At 31.8% G+C, this 16,890-nt stretch overlaps 1 protein-coding gene across 1 annotated transcript in view; it reads left to right on the plus strand.

The window, feature by feature from the left end:
- The first annotated feature begins 2,606 nt into the window (after positions 1-2,606).
- Positions 2,607-16,890, plus strand: part of LOC111700260 (putative inorganic phosphate cotransporter) — a 22,158-nt gene continuing 7,874 nt past the window's right edge. The window contains exons 1-15 of the mRNA XM_023471137.1: positions 2,607-2,680; positions 3,972-4,029; positions 5,036-5,141; positions 5,653-5,684; positions 6,498-6,519; positions 7,976-8,018; positions 8,559-8,610; positions 8,824-8,912; positions 9,105-9,229; positions 9,371-9,432; positions 9,962-10,023; positions 10,599-10,685; positions 10,736-10,788; positions 11,559-11,610; positions 11,766-11,867. Coding sequence (XP_023326905.1) covers positions 2,645-2,680; positions 3,972-4,029; positions 5,036-5,141; positions 5,653-5,684; positions 6,498-6,519; positions 7,976-8,018; positions 8,559-8,610; positions 8,824-8,912; positions 9,105-9,229; positions 9,371-9,432; positions 9,962-10,023; positions 10,599-10,685; positions 10,736-10,788; positions 11,559-11,610; positions 11,766-11,867 — 981 coding nt within the window. The 5' untranslated portion in view covers positions 2,607-2,644. The remainder of the gene's footprint in view (positions 2,681-3,971; positions 4,030-5,035; positions 5,142-5,652; positions 5,685-6,497; positions 6,520-7,975; positions 8,019-8,558; positions 8,611-8,823; positions 8,913-9,104; positions 9,230-9,370; positions 9,433-9,961; positions 10,024-10,598; positions 10,686-10,735; positions 10,789-11,558; positions 11,611-11,765; positions 11,868-16,890) is intronic.

Genomic DNA, 16,890 nt, shown 5'->3' on the forward strand with positions numbered 1-16,890 from the left:
CTGACAACATAAATAAATGATTATATGGTTATACATAAAATTGCATGTTACTATTAAAAAAATATTTCATAAAAATGCTACAGTTTTATTTTTATAAAAAAAAAATTTTAAAGTATAACAAAAAGTTCTCTAGTAATGCTAATATGATTTCATAAAATTCCATTTTACCATTTAAATAAAAGGATTTTAAGAAAATTATATCTAATTTACACTGATTATTTAATTTCTCAAAAATATAAAAAATGTTCTCCCGGAAAATACGCCTTGTTGCTATACGTAGCGGTTTCTATACGTTGGATTTCTATAAGGTTTGACTTTATCTATAAGCGTAACTTAAAGTTTGAAATATCTAAAAGTTAGAAAATCAGAGTTTGTGGAAAACACTTAACGATCCTTGACATTTTTTTGGTCGGAAAACAGTTTCTCAGTTTTTATATTAACAATAAACATAAGTTGCATTATGAAATAAAAGATTGAAGTCAAACCAAGATCCAATGACGTTTTGATGTATAATTCTAAGACCTGGATCGATGTGGATGCATCATGTGCCTGTATACACTAAAGATACAGAATTAGAGAAGGTTTGCTGACGGCAAGGAAAAGAAACAAGGGCACTGCTGACATTTCAAATAGTTTCCTGATTCACTATTCTTTAAATGAGTCTCAACACACACTAATTTGTAGTTCACAACACTAGCATGCAGTAAACAACAAAACATACAGTACGCAACACAAACCTGCTGTAAACAAAACAAACTTGCGGTACACAACACAAATATGCAGTACGAAAACAAGCAAACTGTTAACCACACACACAAACAGTACACAACACAAACATACATACAAAACACAAGCAATTAGTATTCAGTACACAACATATATCTCAAGTACCGAACAGAAAGATGAACTTTACCACACAAACATGCAGTACACAACACAAAAAGAAAGTACACAACATAAGAAATAACAAGAAGTACACAACACAAGTATACAGTACACAACACAAAAATAAAGTACAACACAACTTAAAAGTAAAGTACACAAGACAAAAATGTAGTACACAAGACAATAATAAAGTACAAAACAACGCAAATAAATTACACAGCACAAGCATGTAGAATACACCACAAACATAAAGTATACAACAAAAAAAGTTAACAACACAAAAATAAAGAACACAACATGATTATGGAGTACTTTACACAAAAATGTAGTACACAACAAAAACTAAAGTACAGAACACAAACAAATTTAAACGAAAATTATACACGTTTTGTTTTAAGTGCATCTACAGAAATGGGATAAATTTATAAAATTACAAATTAACTTTAAACATTGCTAAAATTCTCAGAAAAATGCCATAATTTTAAACTAATTTATGCAAGTTTTTGAAATATTTAAAACGTTCTTTTAATTGCGTTTTCATTGTATCTTGATGAATCCCCTGGGTTTCTTGAACAATATGGTGGGTTGATGATGATAATGTTGTTTGTCCGTTTTTACTCTCCGAAGCTAACTAAATGACTGTATTGTCTAGAATAGGTGATTTTCTCTGTATTTTTGGCTCACAAGCTCAAAACCTTGTCAATAATGGGTCCGTCACACTATCCTTAAACCAAAGAGAATAGAATATATATTAGAATGGAATTTAGACAATCCCTTTGTATGAATTTTGTTGTGCTGTTTCCATACTGCAGGTGTACTTCACATATTTACGCTATATAACCTTTTGGGCCCTGGAACATCATTTTATAGAAAATCTAAAATTAATATTAAAAGAAAACCAAATTATGAAATAGGCTGATTTCATAATTGAGCAATGATCATTTCCTTTCACTTTACAAACGATGATTTTCCGTTATAACTTTAAATCAAATGATGTTTTTTATTCACCTAATTCATTTTATAAAGTTTATTTAACAGCTTTAAAAAACTTGAAATTGAAATGGATAGTCAAGGGAACATACTGCATTAATGTACTCTATTGCATATAATTTGTGAACATTTACATGATTTGTACACTTTGAACTCCCTTTCAGGCTGAAAGGGACTGACAAAATTCATACCGAGGGATTGGCTAAATTCCACTCTAACATATATTCTATTCTCTTTGTTAGAAATCGTCTTCGTTCTTTAAAATCCTGAAATATAATGAATATGGAATATAAGATTATTGAGTATAAACCAAGATGGATGAATGGAAAGTAAAAGATCATGTTTTCTCTGTAATTGATGGATTGCAGTACAATCTTTTGTATTCAGTGTACACCTTGCACTGTATACTATTGGCAAACTATAATCAAAGGAAGAACTCCTCCCCCGGGCCTAGCCCCCCCCCCCTCTCCCTTGCATTTCCTTTGATGTGCACTTGACACTTTGGTCCAAACAGTTGTTTTTGTGTTGTGGAAATCAAACAAACTTCTTTATGATTTATCTTGTTCCGTCATACTCATGTCTTCATGTCCTAAACCATACATAGGAATATAAAAGTACGATTTTTTCTAATCTCAGCTCCGGTAAATCTGATTATATATAAATATGTAAATATACTATCATTGTAAATGTATAGATATATTTATATTGATATATTGAATAAAGCTTTAACCACATCAGTTTGCATAGATAAGGTTAAAAATGTGACTTTATGTTGATAGTTCATCAACATTCACAAAACAAAATGGTAGAATTTATTTTTATTTATTTATTTAACAACAAGAGAAATACAATTATTGACACTTTTTGATATATCTTATAAGATAAAAATAGAAATGAACGAATAAATTTGTTGTTACTGTGACATGACTTCCATTTCTCACCTTTTCGATAGTATCTGAGGACAAATCTGATATCTGATATCACAAATATAGAATGCTTGATCTCGAAATCCACCGTAGACATTTTTAAAGGTGTTGAGACTTTGCCACAAACTCAAATTTTCTAATCCATCTTTGTAGACCATCTAGTTTGATAGAATTTATAGTTGGCAATCAGAGTTTGTGGCTAAGACTCAATTTATTTTCAGAGAGAAAATAGGATAGTTCATTTCTCGCACAAATGAGGTATTGATCGGATCAGGTTGAACCGTCCTCTTTGCGTTTAGGGAGTGACCGGCTATGTAAGGTAGTTGAACTGAGTATGCAGTGTTGTGGAAAACTTCTTTCGGATTCATTTGACACATTAAACTTTTTAAAGATCTGTAATCCTGAGTTTGATCGAGCGCAAAGTCGACGTTCAAAAATCCTACTTTGGGGGTGGATACGTTTTCAGAATTAGTTCTTTTTAAATTATTAAATAACGACAACGAAAAATAAAGTAAAAATTACACAGTAATATAATTAGATGGTTAGGATCGATCATATTTCTCAAAAGAAATTTGTCAATAAATCAATGCTAAAATAGATTATTTCGTTTTCATTATTACATTGAACTTTTTATTTTCTTCAATATATTCGCAGATTTCTTCGAATTCTTCAAATGTCATCTTTTAAATAATAATTCTAGAAAATCTGCAGAAAATCTTTGTGAATAATGAGAAACCAGAATAATGAGAAAATAGTTAAGCTAATAATTGAACAAGATTACTTATTTTCGATGATAAGATTAATTTTTATTTTCTCAAAATGTTCCTATACATGACGTGTGTAGTTTATTGTAGAACTTTTTTACATTTTATGTCGTCGTTATTTATTAATTTAAAAAAACTATAATTCTGAAAACGTATCCACCCCCAAAGTAGGAGTTTTGAACGTCGAATTTGCGCTCAAACTGAGGATTTACATAACTTTAAAATGTTTAATATGTTTCAAATGAATCCGAAAGAGGTTTTCCTCAAAACTGCATACTCAGTTCAACTACCTTACATAGCCGGTCACTCCCTTTAAATAAGTAATTTGTTAAATTTTGCTTCTATTTTTTATGGAAAGTTTTGCCCTCAGATTGGCAAACAAGAATTCATATTATTTCCTGATCAGGTTAAACCGGAGTCTGAGATGCCGAAGTACGGTACACGGCATGTACTGGTGCTAATGGGTGAATATTCTTTAACATTTGTTTACATTTATTCGGGGGCAACGCCAGTAATTTGGTTGTATAATGATATATGGTATAAATCAAAAATAGCAGGATTTCAATGCGTGCAGTGGATCATATTGTTTTACTTTGCTCTTGGAAGGAAATGAGTTTTTTGCCACAGGAGGTTCTAATTTTCTAATATCTATATCTTTGCAACAGCTTTGCAATGATGTGAACCTTTGATATTTTAACTAAGATTATTTGATATAATAGATTCCATAGTTTGAAAAATCATAATTTCACCGAAAGGAATTGAGTTGTTGCCACAAACTCTGATTTTCTAATCCCTATATCTTTGCAACCCAATGCCGTAGACCTTAGATATGTCAAACTATGAAGTGTTTTAGATTAAAGAATCTAAATTTGAAATATTATAGGCTTACACAATCAGCTTGCAAAGATGTAGGAATTAAAAAATTAGAGTTTGTGGCAAAAATTCTACTCCTTTGGTTGCAAAGATAAAGAGATCAGAAAATCAGAAAATGGGGCAAAAACTTGTTAACATAGTGTTCAACAATTGCAAAGCGTGTTTGCAGATAAAAAAGGAAATAGCTCTCACCCGCTGAGTATCCTCCCTTTCCCTTATACTTACTCACCACCTCCTTACCTTTTTCCTGATTTATCATCATTATTATGTTTAAAATGTACACTGTACAGTGTACAACCATGTATTTATAATGGGTCAACCAATCAAAACAACCTACTCTGGTTAGGCGGGTCAAAAATACATAGTAAATTGTGATTTTTTGTTTGTATTATCTCGTGCTTTGTATTTGAAATAGCTTTTACCCTTGATCAGTCAACGCAACGGTTTAAAGGATGCTGTTGGGAATCGAGGAAAATCCTTGGTAAATAAATGGCCTCTTGAAATTGAAAGTACTGTCGATCCCTATAAGAGTGAATTTTTTTTCTTACAATTGTTAATATTCTCTATTAAATAAATTACTTTTATATTACTCTCCAGGCTTGCTAGGGTTTGCCAACGTATACTGTATGCGTGTTAACCTATCAGTGGCAATTGTGGCGATGGTAAATAATACAGCTATACATCATCAACAAGACCATTCAAGGCAGGGAACAATTAAAGTTAAATCTGAATTATAATTATTTTTGAGAAGGAATAGAAAAGCTATTTTCTTGTTTTTATTTTCTGTTAAATGGAGCGAAATAAAGATATGATATTTCGGGGTGCACATTTCTTTAGATTAAATTCCATTTACACTCTCATTCAGGATATACATGTTCACACTGTGATACAGAATACATTTTTGGACACAGATATAATTAAATAAAAATGTCTTGGGTATGTTTTAATTCTGTATCCTGTATCTTGTATCGTTGATCATACATTCCTATATCCTGTAACGTTGATCCTGTATTCCGTATCCTGTATCCTGTATCCTGTATCCTGCATCCTGTATCCTGTATCCTGTATCCTGTATCCTGTATCCTGTATCCTGTATCCTGTATCCTGCATCCTGCATCCTGTATCCTGTATCCTGTATCCTGTATCCTGTACATGTATCATGTATACTGCTTCCTGAGCCAAAAACAAGATTAGAAATCTTTTGTTCCCTGTAGTAATGAATGTTCGCCTGGTCAAAACCTCCCAGGCTAGATAGTAAATATATTCTCATATAGAGAGAGAACACTTATTAAATGTTTTTAAACCTCATCTCCACGGTTTCAAAAACAATAAACCATTTATTCCATTATTGCCTAAAAAAGACTTAATTGCCCAAAAATTAAAGAAAGAAAATTTAATTCGGGATTTTTTTGTTTTGCCCTTCAAACCTTGATTTTGCTCAGAACAAGCAAACAAAGTTATTTCTTCAAATTTTACCTTGTTTCATTGTTTTGAGAAAGTTGAGAGAAAATATAAATAAGAGCCGAAAACTTTTGGTTAGAGGGAGCTAAGCTGCAAAACGTTTGAATACAAAAGCCAAGCTCCATATTTGAATATGCCAATTTATTTTAATTTTGACTTTTAAAAGGTTGTAGAGGATGTATCCGCAACTATCATTAGTCGAATCCGTGAACGTCGATTAAAAGTTCTGGCCTTGTTTATTTTTGTCAACGGCTTTTTAAATCGAATTGTGGTTAAATTTAAAATCTTAAACAAACAAAATGAAAGAAGTAAAAACATTTAATAGTTTTAAATATTTTAGACTTTTATTCAAAAAACCTTTTTATCATAAATTGAATTAAGTTTGAATGCATTAAAAAGTTGAATTACAAAAGTTTATATTAAAAATATCATTTCATGAAGAGCAAAGAAATACAAATACAATGAAGACGATTTGATTCAAATATTTTATTTCTACCAAGCTTTCAAACATATAAACAAATAAACATGAAAACAATAAAACTTGCTTGAAAGCAAATCCATATCAAATTTTGAAAAATATGTATTTATTGATCTGCAGAAACGAACTCTTCAGCCACCAGGGATATGACCAACAAAAACTAGTTTTAATGGATCTTATTTCATTCTTTTCAACATGAGTATCATGCTGATCCTTCATTAGTTCAGTTTTTCCCAAAAAAACGTATAGAATTCAATTTAAAGAGAAAAATATTATAAAGAAAGGAAAAAAACATTCGCCTCTATTGCAAATCTAAAATATCAAGGAGTAAGATTATTAATGTACGTTTGAGGCTAGTGTTCAATTCCTATGATTTAAACTATTTAATTTATCAAACAGGTTTTTATTGCCTCTTAATGTAGGAAGTGCAGTATACAATTACTCTTCTCTGATACTCTTGTCTTTTCTTTTCTGAATTTTTACTGATAAAACTCCATACTTTTACAATCTTGACTTTTCACAATCTTGACTTTTTACAATCTTGACTTTTTACAATCTTGACTTTTTACAATCTTGACTTTTTACAATCTTGACTTTTTACAGTCTTGACTTTTTACAATCTTGACTTTTTGCAATCTTGACGTTTTGCAATCTTGACTTTTTGCAATCTTACTTTTTAAAAACTGTTCCAAACTTTATTGTTTACATTTTTACTTATTGCAATGTTTTCTTTTTCATATTTTTTACAATTTATAATTTTTACCAATGAAGACGAGTTTTTATTTATAATGATAAGATAATTTTAACAAACCTTTTTTTAAATTACAAGTTTACAAGTAAACAAAGAGTAACTGTCAATTGGCAACTTCTCTTTGTTTACATCTGTATGTGTCTCTGCTGTTTGAAAGATTGGTAGAAATAAAATATTTAAATAGAAAGTTGTTTTCATTGTATTGATATATACTACAACCAAGCTGTACACTTTTAAAAATACTTTTTTGAATATTTACTTTTTGTAATATTTACTTTTTACAATATTTACTTATCCCTACATTTACTTTTACAATTATTTCTTTTTGCAATCTTTACTTTTTACAATCTTTACTTTTTACAATATTTTCCTACAACAATCCATATTTTTACCCCTTCCTTCAAATCTTTCAGTTTCACTAATTCTCATTTCTTCTATTTTACTTCTACTGAGAAATATTTTCTCCGAAAAAATATTTCAATATTTCCCAAATATATTCTCCGAAAACATATTTCAATATTTCCCAAATATTTTCTCCGAAAACATATTTCAATATTTCCCAAATATTTTCTCCGAAAACATATTTCCATATTTCCCAAATATTTTCTCCGAAAACATATTTCCATATTTCCCAAATATTTTCTCCGAAAACATATTTCAATATTTCCCAAATATGAAGTTCTGAAGTAAACTCTACTTTTTCTTTATTTCACTTAGTTTTGAATCCACCATTACACTTTACACAAAAGCTATAAACCTGAGTTCAGAAACACAAACCAAAACTATATATTATTTAATATGTTTTTTTATTGTTAATCAAATTGTTGATAATACTAAAAATGAAAAGTACTGCAAAAGAGGGACCGTTCGCATGGGACGAAAAAACTCAGGTAATGGAACTGATTACTCGCCATAGACTCTCAAATTAATTTAATTTGTGAACCCAAATGTCGTAACTCGTAGAGCTATGATACATTCTAAACTATTAAAGGGACAGTAAGCATACATTTAACCTTGATTACCCTTTGATTACCCTTTAAATCTTTGACTGACCAATGATATCAGACATATTCTTATTAGTCTATTGAAACATTTTCTTCACAAGCTGTTATTTATTTAAAAGTATCAACAGTTATTTTCTAGAATTGACAGAACTTAAAACTATGTTGAGTTAAAACTGTACACAGCGTTTAATGGGGTTTAGAACGATTTAACAGCTATTAAAAACACAGATCTCTCTCTACTGAATAAACTAAAAGGTGAAAGGCGTACCGTGATAAATCGGGCACTGGCCTCTTTGCATGTAGGGTCACTTAAAAAGACGCTTACGGTCCCTTTACCCCTGCTGGAATAAACAGTCAAGGTTTTAAAAATCAAAGGTTTTTCAACATCCAGTTGATAAAATATTAATTTTTCATTATTGAATACAGGGGCGTATACTGGGAGCATTTTTCTATGGATATGTTCTAACTCAAGTTCCAGGTATCAACATTATTTTATCTATAGCTTGATTTTTTTAAAGTCTGGAACTTTAACGAGATAGATTTAAGAAACGTTAATAAATGTTGAAAAATTTAAGTCTAGGTCTGATTTTCAACTATTATCTTTATTATTTATCTCGTAAACTTACAAAATTTAAATCATTTGTGGAATTCCCCATTCTTCTTTTTTTTGTTAAGACATTTCTTTTAACAGGTGGCCGCCTTGCCGAACTTTTTGGCGGGAAATGGTTGTTTGGAGGAGGGGTTTTCATCACAGCTGTTTTTACGCTGCTTACTCCACTGGTGAACTTACCTGTAGATAACCAACTGTTAAATTTATTTTTTATTTACATTTGAAAAGTTGATGGCCCATTAAAATACATTTTATTATTCGATATTTTTGAAATCTTATCATACTATGAAGACCATAAAGATTGCAATATTTTCTAATTATCCGGTCTCATATAAAATAAAATAATATAACCCTTGATTTAGGCCGCTAAGACTAGCATCTACCTATTCTATGCAGTCCGTGTAGTTGAAGGGCTAGGGGAGGGGGTCACATTCCCCGCCATGCTCGCTATGCTTGCTAAATGGGCGACACCGGCTGAACGGAGCAGGTTAATTTTTCACACGCTTTTTATGATAAACGAATATATTATGGGCATTAATTTTTCCCAAATTAATATAATTTCATCGTGTTAAAAATAACAATTAAATTGCAGTTATAACTTATATTACTATTTGATTTAACTTTTCAGGTTTGTTTCTTATGCGTACGCAGGCTCTTCTTTTGGTACTGTTGTTTCATTGCCAATATCAGGTAAAGGATGGCGGAGTTTTTTCTTCTAAATAATCAGAAATAATATTTTATAAAATACTCTTTAGATACATTTTAAAAAATGCTGTTGTTTAGGTTTGTTCTGTGATTATATTAGTGGTTGTTGTTGTTGTTGTTCAGGATTTTGTGTGATTATTTTGTGTTGTTTAGGTTTGTTGTGTCATTATGTTATTGCTGTTTAGGTTTGTCATGTGATTATGTTGTTATTGTTTATGTTTGTTGTGTGATTATGTTATTGTTTTCCAGGTGTATTGTGTGATATTGTTGTTGTTGTTTAGGTTTGTTGTGTGATTATGTTATTGTTGTCCAGGTGTGTTGTGTGATTATGTTATTGTTGTTTAGGTTTGTTGTGTGATTATGTTATTGTTGTTTAGGTTTGTTGTGTGATTATGTTATTATTGTTTAGGTTTGTTGCGGTGATTATGTTGTTTAGGTTTGTTGTGTGATTTAGTTGTTTAGGTTTGTTATGTGATTATGTTGTTTAGGTTTGTTGTGTGATTTTGTTGTTTAGGTTTGTTATGTGATTATGTTGGCTGGGAATCTGTGTTCTATGTATTTGGAGTACTCGGCGTGGTGAGATGAACTATATTATTAAAATTATTAACATAAATTTACTACAGTAATCATCTGAAAACTCTGAAATAGGAACATGACTTTTGAAATCAAGTTTTAAATTCAAAATGTCCCTTGAGCATGAGATACAGCAATTGTGTAGTGTAAACAGACCCATTTCACTAAATTAGTAAATTAATGATTTTCTATGTAGTAAAACTAATGCTTTCAACAATATCAAATACACTTCCTATTTCTATTCCATTTTCTTATGGTTATCAATGGTTACGAATAATGATAAACAGATAATGATAATGATAATATTTTTTTCAATCTTTATATTCATATGTATGACCCTCACTTTACATTTTGAACACCTTTTATTTTGTATGTTTACTCATAAACTAATGTTGTTAAGATTTATCATCATCCTTTTCTCGTTTTTAACAAATTCAGTTCAGAAGACAAAATCGTCTTTAAGAACCAATTTAACCAATTTAATCAATTTTTATTTAAATATGAAATAAATGAAATAAAAAGTTTTCTTGAAATTTTGCTTGTATGATCTTGTAATAAAACTAACCCTGCATATTAAGGTTTGGTTTGTAGGCTGGATATTTCTAGCATATGATTCTCCAGAGGTTCATCCCAGGATATCAGAGCAAGAGAAAATATATATTATGGTCAGAATTTTTAAAATCAAATTTTTCGTGTTTTTATTGTCACTTTTTAGTCTTCTCTAGTAGAGAGTGAGATGTCTAAACCTAAATCTATTCCATGGAAAGGGTAAGTAGAAGCTTCTGGAATCAATATATTTTTCAAATTAATATGTATGCATTTATTCACTTTAATGACATCCTGAAACCTGTGATTTGAATCAGTTTCGAGACATTTATGTTTTTTACGTTAAAAGTGTTAATAAACAATTTTTCAAAACAAAAAATGAACAACTATTTTCTAATAATTTTGAAAAATAGTAATGTTTAATATCTTAGGTCAGAATAAAAATTGTACATAATGTTATAAAAGCAAGCTTGCCAGTTCTAGCAGTTTTGAAATAGAATGTACAACTCAGATTACTGTGGAGGCTGTTAAAAATCTGAAAACGTTGAATATTTTAAAACGGGCCTCACAGCGATACCCAGTAAAATTATTAGATTATTTTTTAGTCAAAAATTTGAAAATTTTCTTTTACAAATTAAGAAACTAATTTTTCAAACAAAAAGAACCATTATACATGCTACGTCTAAATACTTGCTCAAACCAGAAATCTAAGAAAATAGATTGAATAAATTCTCTTCATTATAAAAGTAGTTGTCTCTGTAGACCTATTTCTGGATCATATATCCCTATCCGACATTGGTGTACACTGTACACTCTACACAGTATTTGACATTTTGTTGACTTAACAAAACTTTGTCTGATTCAATTTCCTTCCGACCAAGGAGGCTGTGTAATGTGTAGTCAAGAAATGGAGCATGCATTTCTAAGCTGGAAAACAAAGGTGACATTCGTTCCATAGTTTTCTGGTTCTCACTGTAAACAATTTTAATTAGAATTGTTTGCTCTGGACCAGTTTGGGGAATAGCAGCTGCACATATTACGCAGGTTAAAAAATACAATATTCGTTGCAAGGAATAAAATTCTATTTTAAAACTTTTTTATTCAACATTTCTTCTTATAATTCAAAGGTTTTATGCAGAAATGCAGCAACAAAGGAAGTAAGTCAAGAAAATTATAGAAAGTGCAATATATTTTTTCAGAATTTTGGATATTATGTTCTGTTGACCGAGCTCCCGTCTTATTTAAAAATACTGCCTCTAAAATCAAGAATACGAGGTTTTTTTCACAACAAATCTCCAGATGTAATATTAAATGAGCCCCCCCCCTCTCCTCCTGAATAATAATAATAAAAGTGTGTTTCGACTTTTAAATCTATAAAGATTTTTCACAATTTGGTCGAGGACTGAAAGGTCTGATATCGTTATAAATTATAGATTTAGATAGGAAAATAAGTCATTAAGTCATTACAGTAATGATAAGTTTTTCAAGAATGGGTTAAACATGTTTCTGGTGTCATGTTTTAAGAATCAAAATGTATTGTTCTAGGAATTTCAAAACATGTTTACAAATGGTATTTTTCACAGAAATAAAAAAATGACCATCGCAAATAAGTTAAACATATTTTTTTCATAAAATCCCATTTTTGTGAGAAAAAAATTTTTTTAAACATGTCTCAGAATTTTTAGAAGAATATAATTTTGGTTCTTGAAAATAATTCCATAAAAAAGTTTCACCTTTAATGTTCAGTGTTAACTAGGTTTTCCAATCGGAGTAAAATCCACTTGCACTGGAAACCCTGTGTTAACCGTACAGAGTGGGCAATTAATACCCCCCCCCCCCCCTACTCCCACATATGTCATTAAAAGATTTCAAAATCCCACTTAATCAAGATTTTACTCCAATAAAAATATTTGTGTTTAATGTGTTTTTTTTTATGATTTTAGAGTAATGCTGGTCTGAGTGCTCTGCCTTATCTTCTAATGTGGATAGGAATATATATGCTTCATTTATTACATTCACAACATTATACACAAACAGATATTAGGTTTTAATTCTTTTCAGTCAGATTTCAAAACTCACAAAGCCAACTCTTAGTTACTTAGATCGAAGTGAATTGAGCTAGCTTGCCGTAGCTAGTTCAACCACTGCCTCTATAAGGCATACATTCTCAATTTAATCAGAAGATTACTTTAGTGAACATGGTCACAACACAATGCTGAATAATTTACTCAGCAATCCTACATGGATTGTTTTACTATTGTATTTTAGGGAGATCAGAATATTTTACAAGGGTTTATCAATTCAAAACATGTAAAAAGTCATGTAGTTAAGAATTTGCATAAAAAATACAGGGTTCTCCAAGTATTTTCCACCTATCCAAGATCGGAGATAACCAACTCTATAGAGATCTGAGACACTCTTTATATCTCATCAGAGACGGATTATTGATCCATCGAGACATCTAGTCTTTTATTCTACAATATGCGCTTTCACCTAAACAGTCTTCTTAGTATTGAATACTAGCATATGTAATTGATATCTGCCCTGATTACCCTACGGTGTGAACCTCAAGATTGATGAAGCATTTATTGACTTCTAGTTTCCTTCTTGGCTTCTAATATTGCTGACTATTGCATCACTAATAGTGTAAGTATATCAGTAAATAATCAGCAGGGACTCAAGAAAAGATAAGTTAAAAATTTTCATCTTCTTTAATTAAATCAAAGTAAAAATTACACTAAACAAAGGAGTGGATGTAAAAAGAGGGGTTTAGAGGAAGGAAGGAAGGAAGGAAGAAAGGAATATGATGGGAGGGGGAAGAGTAGGGTAGAAGTAAGGGCGGTTTAATGCATGGGGGAGAAGAGTTGTGTATTTGGTAGATTGGCTAAAGCAGGGAGAAGGGTAAAATGGTGGGGTTGGTAGAAAGGTAGGTTACGTAGAAGGAAGAAGGGTAAAAGAATTGAAGGATTGGCTGAAGAAGGGAGAAGGGTAGATGGGTGGGGTTGGTAGAAAAGTAGGGAAGGTAGAAGGAAAAAGGGTAAGGCAATTGGAAGATAGGCTGAAGCAGGGAGAAGGATAGATGGGTGGGGTAGTTAGAAGGGTATGGAAGGTAGAAGAGTAGGGAAGGTAGAGGAGTAGGGAAGGTAGAAAGATAAGTTAGGTAGAAGGAAAAAGAGTAGGATAGTTGGAAGATCGACTGATGCAGGGAGAAGAGTTGAAGGATGTTGTAGGTAGAGAAGGGTATGGAAGGTAGAAGGGTATGGAAAGTATAGGAGTAGAGAAAGTAGATGAGCAGGGAAGGTAGAAGGGAAGGGAAGGTAGAAGAGAAGGGAAGGTTGAAGAGTAGGGAAGGTAGAAGAGTAAGGAAGGTAGAAGAGTAGGGAAGGTAGAAGGGTTTGGAAAGTATAGGAGTAGAGAAGGTAGAAGATCAGGGAAGGTAGAAGAGTAGGGAAGGTAGAAAAGTAGTGAAGGTAGAAGAGTAGGGAAGGTAGAAGAGTAGGGAAGGTAGAAGAGTAGGGAAGGTAGTAGAGTAATGAAGGTAGAAGAGTAGAAAAGGTTGAAGAGTAGGGAAGGTTGAAGAGTAGTGAAGGTAGAAGAATAGAAAAGGTGAAGAGTGGGGAAGGTTGAAGAGTAGTGAAGGTAGACGAGTAGGGAAGGTTGAAGAGTAGTGAAGGAAGAAGAGTAGGGAAGGTAGAGGAGTAAGGAAGGTAGAAGAGGAGGGAAGGCAGAGGAGTAATGAAGGTAAAAGAGTAGAAAAGGTTGAAGAGTAGGGAAGGTTGAAGAGAAGTAAAGTTAGAAGAGTAGAAAAGGTTGAAGAGTAGGGAAGGTTGAAGAGTAGTGAAGGTAGAGGAGTAGGGAAGGTTGAAGAGTAGTGAAGGTAGAAGAGTAGGGAAGGTAGAGGAGTAAGGAAGGTAGAAGAGTAGGGAAGGTAGAAGAGTAGGGAAGGTAGAAGAGTAGGGAAAGTAGAAGAGTAGGGAAGGTAGAAGAGTAGCGAAGGTAGAAGGGTAGCGAAGGTAGAAGAGTAGGACAGGCAGAAGGTAGAAGGGTAGCGAAGGTAGAAGAGTAGGACAGGCAGAGGAGTAAGGAAGGTAGAGGAGTAGGAAAGGTAGAAGAGTAGGGAAGGCAGAGGAGTAAGGAAGGAAGAAGGGATGTGAATGGGGTGGATGGGAGGAGAAGTGTAGAGTATGTAATAGATAGGCCGGGGCGTTTTTCTGGGGAACGATCGTTCTTTCACGAGAACGAACGAACGGAATTATCAAGAACGATCCCATTGTTCCGAAAAAAAGAACGACACATAGAACGTTAAATCAGGAATGCGTTTTATGTGGGGAACTCATTTTAAATCAGGAAACTATGTTAAGGTAGACTATTTGATCATATGCACACTTCCACATTAAAAGAAGTGTTAGTAAGTTATGTATGTTATTGTGTACTCATCAGACACTCCATCTTAATTAATACTGTGGTGTAAGCTTCAAGTGGTGAAAAATAGAGATGGAAAAGTTTCTTAAAATATCCATATTTTCATAGGATTTAGTACATAAATAATGATATCAAATGATTATTTACACTAAAGGCAGTATCGATTAAAGATTTTTTAATGAAACATTTTTAGTTAAGGGCAAAAGTGAGATTTTTAAGTATTTGTTTTATGTAATTATACTACATGCGTTATTTTAAGTGACCCTCCCTTTATAGGGTGGCATGTACCTTTGCAACCTTTATTTCTCCATCGTTTCTGAAGCAAGAAATGCACTTTTGGGTATTGTTGTGAATCAGAATTGAAATTATGTCTGCCGCCACCTTAATCCCCTCAATTGATTCTATTTGATTAATCTGCTTTGTAGGCTTATGAACTTTAAAAAGAAAAAAGAAATTTTAAAAATTATCTTTAAAAAAGATAATGAAAAGTTTTAAAAATACTGCCTCTAAAATCAAGAATACGAGGTTTTTTTCACAACAAATCTCCAGATGTAATATTAAATGAGCCCCCCCCCTCTCCTCCTGAATAATAATAATAAAAGTGTGTTTCGACTTTTAAATCTATAAAGATTTTTCACAATTTGGTCGAGGACTGAAAGGTCTGATATCGTTATAAATTATAGATTTAGATAGGAAAATAAGTCATTAAGTCATTACAGTAATGATAAGTTTTTCAAGAATGGGTTAAACATGTTTCTGGTGTCATGTTTTAAGAATCAAAATGTATTGTTCTAGGAATTTCAAAACATGTTTACAAATGGTATTTTTCACAGAAATAAAAAAATGACCATCGCAAATAAGTTAAACATATTTTTTTCATAAAATCCCATTTTTGTGAGAAAAAAATTTTTTTAAACATGTCTCAGAATTTTTAGAAGAATATAATTTTGGTTCTTGAAAATAATTCCATAAAAAAGTTTCACCTTTAATGTTCAGTGTTAACTAGGTTTTCCAATCGGAGTAAAATCCACTTGCACTGGAAACCCTGTGTTAACCGTACAGAGTGGGCAATTAATACCAATTTAAAAATACTGCCTCTAAAATCAAGAATACGAGGTTTTTTTCACAACAAATCTCCAGATGTAATATTAAATGAGCCCCCCCCCTCTCCTCCTGGGGGGACGTGCACCCAGGTACCCCCTCTCATACGCCCTTGTTTTTTCTTACCCTCAAGTGTATTTTTCCTAAAAACAATTTAAAAGGAAAAAAAATCCAAGTACAATAAATATGACAATATAATAGATGGAACAGTTCTCGACAAAGAATGGAACGGAACGGGGATGGAACCGTTCTCGACTAAGAACACAAAGACAGAACTCTTTACTATACTCTGGCTTTTCGCTTTTCCCACTTAAAGTAAAGTGGGTGATTTAGATACTTCATTAGACTAGTAGGAAATTCACAGGATTTAATGGCTAGTGAAAAAAGATTTCTTTTCTGCAAGTTTGGCACCGATTGGTTTGGTGTAGGGAAAGGTTTGCACAGCTCGTAAATATGTAAGGTACATAGCTTAGATAAATAGATATTGAATATAAAAATAATATCAATAATATCAATATAATATCGCTTTATGAAAAATTAAATGCTTTTCGCAAACAGAACGGTAGCTGTTTCTGCATGAATTTTGGCAAATTGAGATTCAAGATGGCTTTTCGCAGCAATTTCTTAGAAGTATAGTTGGAAGGGTGGATGGGATGAGAAGGGTTGATTACATATCAGATAATATAAATAAAAGTATATTCAGAGCATTCTCTCGATACATCAGACCCTCATCTTTATATATATATATATATATATATAAAGAGAAATACAATTATGGAATGGTTTCTATATATATATATA

The sequence above is a fragment of the Eurytemora carolleeae genome, unplaced genomic scaffold (assembly GCF_000591075.1).
Source record: "Eurytemora carolleeae unplaced genomic scaffold, Eaff_2.0 scaffold86, whole genome shotgun sequence".
Lineage (NCBI taxonomy): Eukaryota > Metazoa > Arthropoda > Copepoda > Calanoida > Temoridae > Eurytemora > Eurytemora carolleeae.